Source organism: Oncorhynchus keta, unplaced genomic scaffold (genome assembly GCF_023373465.1).
Source record: "Oncorhynchus keta strain PuntledgeMale-10-30-2019 unplaced genomic scaffold, Oket_V2 Un_contig_6113_pilon_pilon, whole genome shotgun sequence".
Taxonomy (NCBI): domain Eukaryota; kingdom Metazoa; phylum Chordata; class Actinopteri; order Salmoniformes; family Salmonidae; genus Oncorhynchus; species Oncorhynchus keta.
Window position 1 is genome coordinate 65951 of NW_026288683.1, and position 14050 is coordinate 80000.

Sequence of the window (14050 nt, forward strand, 5' to 3'; positions counted from 1 at the left end):
ATTCATTCCTATTCTTCCTTCTCTTGTGTTAGTTAGTCTGATCAAACACACCTAGTAACCTTTGTGCTTCTCTCTCTGTCTCTCTGTCTTCATCTAATTCAATAGAATGTGAGTACAGTACATCAAGGGCTTGTAGATTGCTGTGGACAGCTGTGTGTTAGTGGTTAAATGCCTGTTCACATAAGCAGTCTTTTGATCAGACAGGTTCTCTCCAGGGGCAGGAGGGAGCCGCAGGTGTACCAGCGTATCAAGCTGTGTGTGTGTGTGTCTGTATGTGTGCGTGTCCATGTGCATGCGTGCGTGCGTGTGTGTGCGTGCATGTGTTTTTCGATCAGTCGGGTTCTCTCCAAGGGAGGTAAAACCCCAGGTGTACAAGTGTTACAGACTTGTCCCAAATAGCCCCTTTTCCCAATATAGTGCACTACTTTTAACCTCAGGGTATTATAGGAAATAGAGGGCCATTTGAAACGCTACCATAGATTGATGTTAAAAACCCTTTCAAACTTAGAGGACGAGACCCAGTCACAGAAAGCTAGTGTTGTTTGCACTTAATAGTGTTTGAATGAAGGCTTGGCTAGCTGATCATGTGCATGTTGCTGCTGAATACCAAGAAACCCACAGGAAAGATTGTGACTAGGATCAATGACTTTCATACATCCATTTTTTTCTTCAATTGCAGCCGTTTCCTACAATGGTGTTGTAGGTCATATTTCGGGCAGAGGGACGAGTATTCACAAACACACACACTCATTCAAGCAGACAAACACACACACTCATTGACGCAGACAAACACACACACTCATTCAAGCAGACAAACACACACACTCATTCAAGCAGACAAACACACACACTCATTCAAACAGACAAACACACACACTCATTGACGCAGACAAACACACACACTCATTCAAGCAGACAAACACACACACTCATTCAAGCAGACAAACACACACACTCATTGACGCAGACAAACACACCTGCTGCCAAGAGTCATACGCTTCTCTTTGATACTTATAGATGTCAAACACTCTCTATTGTTGGAAGCTGTGTGAGGAAGACTGTGATGCTACGGTTCATAATTTAAGACACTAAACAGTGAGTCACGGCTCTGAAGACAGCAGGACATGAAAAACAAAGAAAAGAGGGGGAAAATGAAAAGAGAAGATAAATGCCATCTGATATATCTCTGTGAGACTGAACAGCATCTAATCTGACGTGATGAGATAAGAGATGTGTTCATTTCAGATACTGTATCAAAGGCTTACTAAACACCCGGTTGGTTGAATAGCAGCCTTTTGTTAGTAAACAACATCTCTTCTGGCCTCAAATCTTTTGAAATATCTGTGAACAAAATATGTTTGAACATATGTAGTCTCGTGAAGTTTGTATTTTAACATGGTGTTAGCATCATGGAACGTTAAGGGGCTTTAAAAACCCGGCCAAGACAAATCTGCTGTTTTGTGAAGTAACCAATATGACATTTATATTTGTGTGGACCAAGTGATTAAATCTGAAGCCAACTACATGTGCCAAACCCACGGTTTCTCATTTCAAATATTTGTCAAAAATATTATCCTTGTTTCCACACACACACATACGTCAGGGTCCTAAGAGACACTGAAGTTTTTATTTGATTTGATTATCTTTTAGCTCATGTCTCTGACTTGGCCTGTCTGTTTGTTGAGCTAGAACAATCAAGAGGAATGCCCAAGGTAAATGAAAAAGGCTATTTGAATAGTTGGAGTAGTTTGGAGCCCGTTATGTTTAGCGAGAGAGAAGAAGAACACCAGATTTAGAGTTTCAACATTGACACGGATGAATATGCATTAATACACAGGTTGGGATTGTGTTCTTTTCTAATTGTGATATTCTATCCTTACAAATCTACTCTCAAAATGACATACACGTGTAGGCAGCACTAACAAACCTGCACTTCGTCCTTACAATCAAAACATACAACATCCCCTGTGCAAGAGTCTACCTTTCAATAAGTCATCACTAGGAATTATGCATTGAAACGGAGCTATAAATTGCTAGGGTTCCCACACAGCTGCTACTACAACAAATCAGTAACGTAATCAATGAACATTTGGGAGAGGATGAGACTTTGGTTGCCCTCGGGTTAACATGGGAAGATGAAAAAAATGAAAAGGGGTTCATGGGAAGATGAAAAGGTTCAACGGTTAACATGGGGTTAACATGGGAAGATGAAAAAAGGTTAACATGGGAAGATGAAAAGGGTCAAAGGTTAACATGGGAAGATGAAAAGGTTCAAAGGTTAACATGGGAAGATGAAAAGGGTCAAAGGTTAACATGGGAAGATGAAAAGGTTCAAAGGTTAACATGGGAAGATGAAAAGGGTCAAAGGTTAACATGGGAAGATGAAAAGGGTCAAAGGTAACATGGGAAGATTAACATGGGAAGGGTCAACGGGATGGGAAGATGAAAAGGGTCAAAGGTTAACATGGGAAGATGAAAAGGGTCAAAGGTTAACATGGGAAGATGAAAAGGGTCAAAGGTTAACAAAGGTTAACATGGGAAGATGAAAAGGGTCAAAGGTTAACATGGGAAGATGAAAAGGGTCAAAGGTTAACATGGGAAGATGTCAAAGGTTAACATGGGAAGATTCAAAGGTTAACATGGGAAGATGAAAAGGGTCAAAGGTTAACATGGGAAGATGAAAAGGGTCAAAGGTTAACATGGGAAGATGAAAAGGATCAAAGGTTAACATGGGAAGATGAAAAGGGTCAAAGGTTAACATGGGAAAGATGAAAAGGTTAACATGGGAAGATGAAAAGGTCAAAGGTTAACATGGGAAGATGAAAGGGTCAGGGTCAAAGGTTAACATGGGAAGATGAAAAGGGTCAAAGGTTCATGGGAAGATGAAAAGGTTCAAAGGTTAACATGGGAAGATGAAAAGGGTCAAAGGTTAACATGGGAAGATGAAAAGGGTCCGACATTCAAATGAACAATGACGCGTCCTGTAAATGAGACGAGTCGCCATGTTAAAGAATCAAGAATCCGCCGAGGTTGAGAAGCTAATCCACTTTTATGACTCTAAAATGACATTTCACAAAAGAATAACAGCATGCAACTTAGCAGGCGGGGGAAAAGACAAGAACAAAAGACATCCTGATCCTACCATCTGGGAATACACAGACATTCTAACACATCATAATTCAATGACCTTTGAATCTCATTGGAGCCTATTGACATTTTACTGTAATACATAATAGCGATATATTTGAACCCTCTTGCCTATCTCCTACCAATACCTGTGTCATATATATCTGTATGCTTCACATATTGCATATCTCATACTCAGGGGGATAATATGTGAAATAAACTGGCTTTTCCAACTGGGTATTTTAAAGTGGCACTTCGCTACTTATTTGACCTGATATTCTTACTGTCCTTCCTGCAACATGCCGGTGTCCACATGGAGATATTGAATATGAGCTTAGAAAATAGTGGAGTGCCCCTTTAATTCTAACGGATAATGAGAAAGAATGAAAGGAGGATAAGTTGGACGACGTGCGATCGAGTGAGAGATTTGTTCCTCTCTGATCTCTTCCTGTCTTCAAGAAAAACCAAAACATATTGCAGGTAAGCGGACATCTTTGACATCTTTGTGGTTGTGGTGTGGCTGCGCTTGTGTATTTATGGGACCATCTGAGTGTGAGCGTTGGAAAAAATATTTTATAGATCCACTTCAGTGTTTTCTGTAATCCACCTGAGGTATACAATTCTCCTTCAAAACGTCGATACACAACGCTGCACAAATGTCAACAGGGGGGGACAAGAGACAAGAACTCCATTTTGTGAAACTGACCGGGACTTTGTTTTACTTTGTGTTTCACCAACCAAGATGGCGTCCGATCTCGATCTCTCATTGGATATGGTGCATCTATCCAGTAGGGACAGGAGAGCATCTTCTCTGAAGCCCTTGGTTCATGGGTGATTCATGAGAACATGGCCTATTCCTCTATGGTACGGCATATGTTCTCATTCACTCCCCACGTCTCTTCACTATAGCTCTCACATATGGATTATCTTTCCATTCAAAAGGTGCCCTTTTGCTAATTCTAGTATTTCTAGATTAGCCTTCATATCTCACCCTAACACACACAGAGGGACACATCTGCATTCATACAGATCCCAATATGTTTTATAACTAGAAAACCCATCAAATATGCAACCTTGATATTCTTTCACCTATCAAATGTTAAGCTAAAAGAAAAAGTAGGTAATCAATGCTACCTTATAGATGTGAAGAAAAAAAACTCTGTACAAAGTCTCATCGAAAGGACTCTACAATCTGCTTATCTTAATAATGAACATTGTCTTTTTTCAAGAGGACAAAACCATTAGACTACCATTAGCCACTGGGCTAGGCTAGCCCTGTTGTCAATCACAGGAGCGTTAGCATTAGCCGCTAAGCTAAGCTTGCCCTGTTAGGCAATCGTTTTCTTTTGGAGTTTCATCAATGTTTGGAGTTTCATCATTGTTCCGACAATGCTCACACGAAATTCACATTTTGGTACTTGTTTTTGCTTTTCTTTGGGTGTATGGATGAGGGCGACTATGCTCCATGCAAGGCCATAATTAGCATGTTTTTCAAGGGTCCTGTCATTGCTGTAGTCACCTATAAGAATATCCACATGTCTCAGAAAATGAGATGCCTTAATTAAACTCCATTACCCAGAAGTCATTGTAATCCTTCACAAAATGTATACCAATTCCTCAGCTTCAATTTTCACCCAATCGTCATGGAAAGAAGAGAACATGGCCATCTCACTGATGAAAAAAGAGAGAGAGAAAGAGGGAGGAGACAAGTTCATTGAACAGATATCAATCAAACACCTCTGGAGGAGAAAAAAAGTTCCAACCGATAGATAAAGTTTCATCTGTTTTTCCTTGAGCCGGCATCCATCATCTGGCTCGTACCTTTAACTCCAAACCCCATCTCCCCTTCCTGTCCACCCCTCTTCTCAGTCCAAGAGTTGGTGAGGTACCCATGAGCATCTATCTCATAGTACTGTTGTCCATCTTTACTCCTGACAGAAAGATTTGCCTGGTCCAAACTCCCAGTGCTATTACATTTTTTCACCAGAGGGGGTGCCAGGGAGCTAGGTGACAGCAGTGACGTCAGAGACAAACTACTAAGTGTCTCTGATAAACGTTCGCTGTTAAAAGCCTGACTGGATCCTTCGCCTCCCATCCCTATCCCACAATCGTCATCCGAAGGGTCCATAGAGTCTTGCCTTGGGCACCCGGGACTGGTGTTGCTGCCACAGCTGCTCTGGCTCCTCTGGTGCCCTCTAGTGGCTTGGAGGTTGAATGCTGTACTGCGGCCTCTCATTGAGGGGTGACCCAGCGATCTAGGGGTTTGTCGTGTTTCATCGAGGTGAGGGAGGGGGAGAGGGCAGAGGAGAGGCAGGGCCAGGGAGAGTCCCAAGTCTCCTCGAGGGGGGGAGACGCTAAAGCTGAGACCTTCCTCCAGGGTGGTCTGGAGGCTTCCCTCGGAGCTGCCTGTGGCCAAGGACGAGTCACTGTGGGACAGGTGCTGAGGAAGGATAGAGGGGGTGGTGGGGTGGAGGGATAGCAAGGGGGGAAAGAAGAGAGAGCAGTAAGGAGAGAGAGAGAGAGAGAGAGAGAGAGAGAGAGAGAGAGAGAGAGACAGTGAGACATAAAGAGAGAGAAAAAAAGTGAATGAGAGCGGGATGAAGTATTTAAGCACAAGAACCAAGAAAACAGAGAGTCAAGTAGAGAAGGGATGACCTCGCTAATTAGTGTAGTGCTGCAGAAATGTACTGGAATAGAATCTAACAAAGCACTCTGGAAATGACATAAACAAAACAAATTGATACTGAAAAGGTCAGTTACATGCTGTTGCCATGGTTACCTCTGAAGCGGAAGATGAATATTGCTTGTTTTTGTGTGCCATGAACAGAAAATACACACTTAGCACCGTAGAATACCATTTAAATGAAAAATACTGTGCACTAAAGTCTAAATGGGAAGATATAAAGGTCTGAATAGGAAGATATAAAGGTCTGAATAGGAAGATATAAAGGTCTGAATAGGAAGATATAAAGGTCTGAATAGGAAGATATAAAGGTCTGAATAGGAAGATATAAAGGTCTGAGATATAAAGGTCTGAATAGGAAGATATAAAGGTCTGAATAGGAAGATATAAAGGTCTGAATAGGAAGATATAAAGGTCTGAATAGGAAGATATAAAGGTCTGAATAGGAAGATATAAAGGTCTGAATAGGAAGATATAAAGGTCTGAATATGAAGATATAAAGGTCTGAATAGGAAGATATAAAGGTCTGAATAGGAAGATATAAAGGTCTGAATAGGAAGATATAAAGGTCTGAATAGGAAGATATAAAGGTCTGAATAGGAAGATATAAAGGTCTGAATAGGAAGATATAAAGGTCTGAATAGGAAGATATAAAGGTCTGAATAGGAAGATATAAAGGTCTGAATAGGAAGATATAAAGGTCTGAATAGGAAGATATAAAGGTCTGAATAGGAAGATATAAAGGTCTGAATAGGAAGATATAAAGGTCTGAATAGAAGATATAAAGGTCTGAATATGAAGATATAAAGGTCTGAATAGGAAGATATAAAGGTCTGAATAGGAAGATATAAAGGTCTGAATAGGAAGGAATAGGAAGATATAAAGGTCTGAATAGGAAGATATAAAGGTCTGAATAGGAAGATATAAAGGTCTGAATAGGAAGATATAAAGGTCTGAATAGGAAGATATAAAGGTCTGAATAGGAAGATATAAAGGTCTGAATAGGAAGATATAAAGGTCTGAATAGGAAGATATAAAGGTCTGAATAGGAAGATATAAAGGTCTGAATAGGAAGATATAAAGGTCTGAATAGGAAGATATAAAGGTCTGAATAGGAAGATATAAAGGTCTGAATAAGAAGATATAAAGGTCTGAATAGGAAGATATAAAGGTCTGAATAGGAAGATATAAAGGTCTGAATAGGAAGATATAAAGGTCTGAATAGGAAGATATAAAGGTCTGAATAGGAAGATATAAAGGTCTGAATAGGAAGATATAAAGGTCTGAATAGGAAGATATAAAGGTCTGAATAGGAAGATATAAAGGTCTGAATAGGAAGATATAAAGGTCTGAATAGGAAGATATAAAGGTCTGAATGAATAGGAAAGATATAAAGGTCTGAATAGGAAGATATAAAGGTCTGAATAGGAAGATATAAAGGTCTGAATAGGAAGATATAAAGGTCTGAATAGGAAGATATAAAGGTCTGAATAGGAAGATATAAAGGTCTGAATAGGAAGATATAAAGGTCTGAATAAAGGTCTGAATAGGAAGATATAAAGGTCTGAATAGGAAGATATAAAGGTCTGAGATATAAAGGTCTGAATAGGAAGATATAAAGGTCTGAATAGGAAGATATAAAGGTCTGAATAGGAAGATATAAAGGTCTGAATAGGAAGATATAAAGGTCTGAATAGGAAGATATAAAGGTCTGAATAGGAAGATATAAAGGTCTGAATAGGAAGATATAAAGGTCTGAATAGGAAGATATAAAGGTCTGAATAGGAAGATATAAAGGTCTGAATAGGAAGATATAAAGGTCTGAATAGGAAGATATAAAGGTCTGAATAGGAAGATATAAAGGTCTGAATAGGAAGATATAAAGGTCTGAATAGGAAGATATAAAGGTCTGAATAGGAAGATATAAAGGTCTGAATAGGAAGATATAAAGGTCTGAATAGGAAGATATAAAGGTCTGAATATGAAGATATAAAGAATAGGAAGATATAAAGGTCTGAATAGGAAGATATAAAGGTCTGAATAGGAAGATATAAAGGTCTGAATAGGAAGATATAAAGGTCTGAATAGGAAGATATAAAGGTCTGAATAGGAAGATATAAAGGTCTGAATATGAAGATATAAAGGTCTGAATAGGAAGATATAAAGGTCTGAATAGGAAGATATAAAGGTCTGAATAGGAAGATATAAAGGTCTGAATAGGAAGATATAAAGGGAAGATATAAAGGTCTGAATAGGAAGATATAAAGGTCTGAATAGGAAGATATAAAGGTCTGAATGAATATGAAGATATAAAGGTCTGAATATGAAGATATAAAGGTCTGAATAGAAGATATAAAGGTCTGAATAGGAAGATATAAAGGATAGGAAGATAAAGGTCTGAATAGGAAGATATAAAGGTCTGAATATGAAGATATAAAGGTCTGAGAATAGGAAGATATAAAGGTCTGAATAGGAAGAAGATAGGAAGATATAAAGGTCTGAATAGGAAGATATAAAGGTCTGAATAGGAAGATATAAAGGTCTGAATAGGAAGATATAAAGGTCTGAATAAGAAGATATAAAGGTCTGAATAGGAAGATATAAAGGTCTGAATATGAAGATATAAAGGTCTGAATAGGAAGATATAAAGGTCTGAATAAGAAGATATAAAGGTCTGAATATGAAGATATAAAGGTCTGAATAGGAAGATATAAAGGTCTGAATAGGAAGATATAAAGGTCTGAATATGAAGATATAAAGGTCTGAATAGGAAGATATAAAGGTTTGAATAGGAAGATATAAAGGTCTGAATAAGAAGATATAAAGGTCTGAATAAGAAGATGTATAATTCAACTTTGATGTACTCACTCCTTACAGATATGCCCATTTATTGTGTTTTCTTCCTTAATAACGGTCTCAACCACAGTGAGCTTTCTGGAACAAAATGGCTGCTGTGCATCAGCTGGATACTTCCCCCTCTTAGAATATAAAAGAAGCTCCAGTATATTGTAAATGTCATCTCTTGTAGCAATCATCCCCATGGACCTTAACTGTAATGGAGTGTAGCCCTTAACAACGAGTGGAAAACAACTGAATCTGATGGGTATTTCACCCCATAAAGTCAATCCATGACTTATTCTACCATTATAACACCCATGGCTGTTACACTGAAGTCCATATACGACACTACATGATAGCACACACCTGAATATACGGTCCATCTCCAAGGCATTTCTAGTTGATCTGCTAACCATGTGTATGTGACCAATAACATCTGCTAACCATGTGTATGTGACCAATAACATCTGCTAACCATGTGTATGTGACCAATAACATCTGCTAACCATGTGTATATGACCAATAACATCTGCTAACCATGTATATATGACCAATAACATCTGCTAACCATGTGTATGTGACCAATAACATCTGCTAACCATGTGTATGTGACCAATAACATCTGCTAACCATGTGTATATGACCAATAACATCTGCTAACCATGTGTATGTGACCAATAACATCTGCTAACCATGTATATATGACCAATAACATCTGCTAACCATGTGTATGTGACCAATAACATCTGCTAACCATGTGTATATGACCAATAACATCAGCTAACCATGTATATATGACCAATAACATCTGCTAACCATGTGTATGTGACCAATAACATCTGCTAACCATGTGTATGTGACCAATAACATCTGCTAACCATGTGTATGTGACCAATAACATCAGCTAACCATGTGTATATGACCAATAACATCAGCTAACCATGTGTATATGACCAATAACATCAGCTAACCATGTGTATATGACCAATAACATCAGCTAACCATGTATATATGACCAATAACATCTGCTAACCATGTGTATGTGACCAATAACATCTGCTAACCATGTGTATGTGACCAATAACATCTGCTAACCATGTGTATATGACCAATAACATCAGCTAACCATGTGTATATGACCAATAACATCAGCTAACCATGTGTATATGACCAATAACATCAGCTAACCATGTGTATGTGACCAATAACATCTGCTAACCATGTGTATATGACCAATAACATCAGCTAACCATGTATATATGACCAATAACATCTGCTAACCATGTGTATATGACCAATAACATCAGCTAACCATGTGTATATGACCAATAACATCAGCTAACCATGTATATATGACCAATAACATCAGCTAACCATGTGTATATGACCAATAACATCTGCTAACCATGTGTATGTGACCAATACAATTTTTATTTGATTTGTGTGTATCAAGAATAGTCCACCACCCAAAGGACATACAGCCAACCTGACACACCTGGGGTGCAACTCAATATTAGGAAGGTGTTCTTAATATTTTGTACACCCAGTGTACATTTCACTACATGAATACTCCCTCTACCAATATGACCCCATAACCTCTTACCTGGGAAACTAGGATCCTACTGTTGGCCCCTGAGGAGTCTAGGACCTTGCTTTTGGCCCCTTGGGAGTCTAGGACTCTGCTGGTGGCCCCTGGGGAGTCTAGGACACTGTTATTGGCCCCTGGGGAGCGCAAAGAGGACCAGGAGGCTGGGGATGGCAGCCTGGATGCCTCTCTCCCCCCTGGGTCTACCCCCGTCCTGTGGATGGGTGGGGGGACCGCTGTGGCTGTGGCGGGGTGAAAGAACTCCACAGGGAGATGGAAGAGAGGAGAGGAGGAACCTCTACATCCGACACTGCCAACCTGGTCACTGTGATGGCCATCACCATCTGTTGACATACAGTTATTATTATTATTATAGAAAGATATAAATGTTGCATGTAGAATGAGCATTAGTTATCTATCCATTTATCCATCCATCCAGTCATCCATCCAGCTGTATAACGCTAATGTTATGGTGGGAGGAAGGATAGGCATGTCATTGAATGTCGTTAATCAATGTCTTTGTGTATGCCTGCCCATCTGTCTTTTAGTTAATTAACATTGGGATGTCGGTGTAATCAACTGTGTGAATACGGAGCAAAACGTCATTTTCTCTCTCACACATCTGAGCATGAGAGATGGGAAGGAAAACCTTCTGAATGAAATGATCATTTCAATGTCATTGCAAAGTCATGTGATCATCACTAAACACAGTCAGTTAAATACCAAGAGCATAAACCAAGGTCACAAGATGAAAATGTCAACTGGTAATGTATACACACATATCCATCAGATTTCACAAGTGCTAATGAGATGGGAAGAAAAAGGAGAACAAGGTTACCTCTGTTGTGGTGGAGGAACTGGAGAGACTGGCTCTGGAACTGGGGCTGGGCACCCACCTCTAGCAGGAATCCTACCCCATCTTCAGGGCCTCTGCTGTGGGGTCGAGTACCTCCGTGCCCCCAACGCCCTCCACACCCAGCCTGAATCCCCTCAATTCCTCAGAACTGTGGGAGTCACTGCTCCCTCTCTCCTCCTATAGAGAGAAAGAGATGGGGGAGGGGAGCACCTCAGAGTTATCCTATAACACATATAAGCATTCAGGATGACTTCAATTAACACTCACATATCATCTGTAAAGTTCCAGGTACTACTGCTGGCATTATTAGACATCAATAAGCATCTGTTGCTATGGCTATAAGGGCTAGCCCTGTCAGAGTGAATGACTATGTAAAATTCTATCTCCGGGCAGCTAACATCTATTAGCATTTTAAGTGTATTAACCAAATGAGGCTACCCCTGGTGTAGCATGTTAAAAGAGTTCAACTACCACACTAGCATATTAGCATTGAAATAGGCATAACTTAGAGCCAAAGGTGGTTGTACTTGAATGCTTGTTCATGTTGTTAATATTTGGAAAGACTACCATTTTGTTAGCTGATAGCACCATTCATTAGGGGTTAGCCGAGCACGCTAGCTAACTAGCCAACATCAGCAACAACAACAACAATAACAACAACAAAAGCGTTGTCTGTGGTAAAGCAAAAGTCTAAAAGGAAATAGTATTAATTGTGAAAAGAAATGACCAAATGAAATATTGATACCAATGAAATATAATTTTAATAAAAACCACCATGGGATATTTTTCCAATTTAGAGAATTTTATACATTTTAAAATGTCCTACTATTTGATACTTCATCTCTCTTCAGTCAATACATCTGTTGATTAGTAATATATTTTTCCAAACTAAAGTAATTGCAAGCTCCACAGTGCCTCGTTTTAGATTGGATATCAAATTAGTTTCAATAGAGAAAAGCAATAAGGTAAACCATATGAAACAGCTTAGAGGAGACGGGATGATCACACACACACACACACACACACACACACACACACACACACACACACACACACACACACACACACACACACACACACACACACACACACACACACACACACACACACACACACACACACACACACACACCACGATCATGCACACACTCACACACACATCACGATCATGCTCACACACACACGAACGCACACGCACGCATGCACACACACACACATCACGGTCTTGCTTACACGCACGCACACACACACACACACACAGGCACACAGACACCAACAAACACAGACCCGTTTGCCTAGCCTGCCCACGGCACATGGTGAAACACACACGGGAGCATTGATTTGCTAATCAAGCAGTTAATGCAGTGGGATGCAGTATGTGATAGAATGTGTTCATGTGTGTAAGCAGTTGAATTATGCAAAAACAAAAAGTATATAGTTTCTCAGTGTGTGCACATGTTTTGTGTCAATGAGAGTAAGTCTGTGCGTGTGCACGCCCCACCTTGCCGTCCCTGACCAGGAGCTGGTAGTCACTGTGGTCGTCCAGACTAAGATCATCAGGAAGGGCCAGTGATGACGACTTGTCAGAAAACTGCTCTGACATCAGAGACGCCTGCTCCACCTCAGCCAATCGGATCTGCGATACAAACACACAGAATTCCAACAGAGCACATTATGTTATTCAATACACCCGATTTCGTGTGTGAAAAGTGTGAGAAACATTTTCTTTTTGGTAAAAATATTATGATTAAATTTAAGCGCATTTAAAGTGCCAAATAATGCATATACAGTGCACAATAACACTTGCTATAAGCTGTCATAACAACGCATACAGTTCAAATGTGTTGCCCTGTATCCAGTAACTGACTAAAGTTGTAACTGACTAAAGTAGTATCTGACTAAAGTTGTAACTGACTAAAGTTGTAACGGACTTAAGTTGTAACTGACTAAAGTTGTAACTGACTAAAGTTGTAACGGGCTAAAGTTGTAACTGGCTAAAGTTGTAACTGACTAAAGTTGTAACTGACTAAAGTGGTAACTGACAAAAGTTGTAACTGACTAAAGTTGTAACTGACTAAAGTTGTAACTGTCTAAAGTAGTAACTGACAAAAGTTGTAACTGACTAAAGTTGTAACTGACTAAAGTAGTAACTGACAAAAGTTGTAACGGGCTAAAGTTGTAACTGAACAAAGTTGTAACTGACTAAAGTGGTAACTGACAAAAGTTGTAACTGACTAAAGTTGTAACTGACTAAAGTTGTAACTGTCTAAAGTAGTAACTGACAAAAGTTGTAACTGACTAAAGTTGTAACTGACTAAAGTAGTAACTGACTAAAGTTGTAACGGACTTAAGTTGTAACTGACTAAAGTTGTAACTGACTAAAGTTGTAACTGACTAAAGTTGTAACGGACTTAAGTTGTAACTGACTAAAGTTGTAACTGACTAAAGTTGTAACTGACTAAAGTTGTAACTGACTAAAGTTGTAACTGACTAAAGTTGTAACTGACTAAAGTTGTAATGGACTTAAGTTGTAACTGACTAAAGTTGTAACTGACTAAAGTTGTAACTGACTAAAGTAGTAACTGACTAAAGTAGTAACTGACTAAAGTTGTAACTGACTAAAGTAGTAACTGACAAAAGTTGTAACGGGCTAAAGTTGTAACTGAACAAAGTTGTAACTGACTAAAGTAGTAACTGACTAAAGTTGTAACTGACTAAAGTAGTAACTGACTAAAGTAGTAACTGACTAAAGTAGTAACTGACTAAAGTTGTAACTGACTAAAGTTGTAACTGTAACTGAACAAAGTTGTAACTGACTAAAGTAGTAACTGACTAAAGTTGTAACTGACTAAAGTTGTAACTGACTAAAGTAGTAACTGACTAAAGTTGTAACTGACTAAAGTTGTAACTGACTAAAGTTGTAACGGACTTAAGTTGTAACTGACTAAAGTTGTAACTGACT

At 39.1% G+C, this 14050-nt stretch overlaps 1 protein-coding gene and 1 long non-coding RNA gene across 2 annotated transcripts in view; one reads left to right on the forward strand and one right to left on the reverse strand.

Annotated features, from left to right (window-relative positions):
- The first annotated feature begins 2222 nt into the window (after positions 1–2222).
- LOC127925703 (uncharacterized) lies at positions 2223–2870 on the forward strand. The gene is made up of 3 exons (XR_008121974.1): positions 2223–2397; positions 2459–2518; positions 2841–2870. It is a non-coding gene; the product is annotated as an uncharacterized LOC127925703 (long non-coding RNA).
- A 29-nt stretch (positions 2871–2899) lies between these two features.
- LOC127925704 (uncharacterized) overlaps positions 2900–14050 on the reverse strand; it is a 29260-nt gene continuing 18109 nt past the window's right edge. The window contains exons 5-8 of the mRNA XM_052510753.1: positions 12590–12724; positions 11071–11265; positions 10251–10576; positions 2900–5566 (exon numbers count right to left, since the gene is read on the reverse strand). Coding sequence (XP_052366713.1) covers positions 11143–11265; positions 12590–12724 — 258 coding nt within the window. The 3' untranslated portion in view covers positions 2900–5566; positions 10251–10576; positions 11071–11142. The remainder of the gene's footprint in view (positions 5567–10250; positions 10577–11070; positions 11266–12589; positions 12725–14050) is intronic.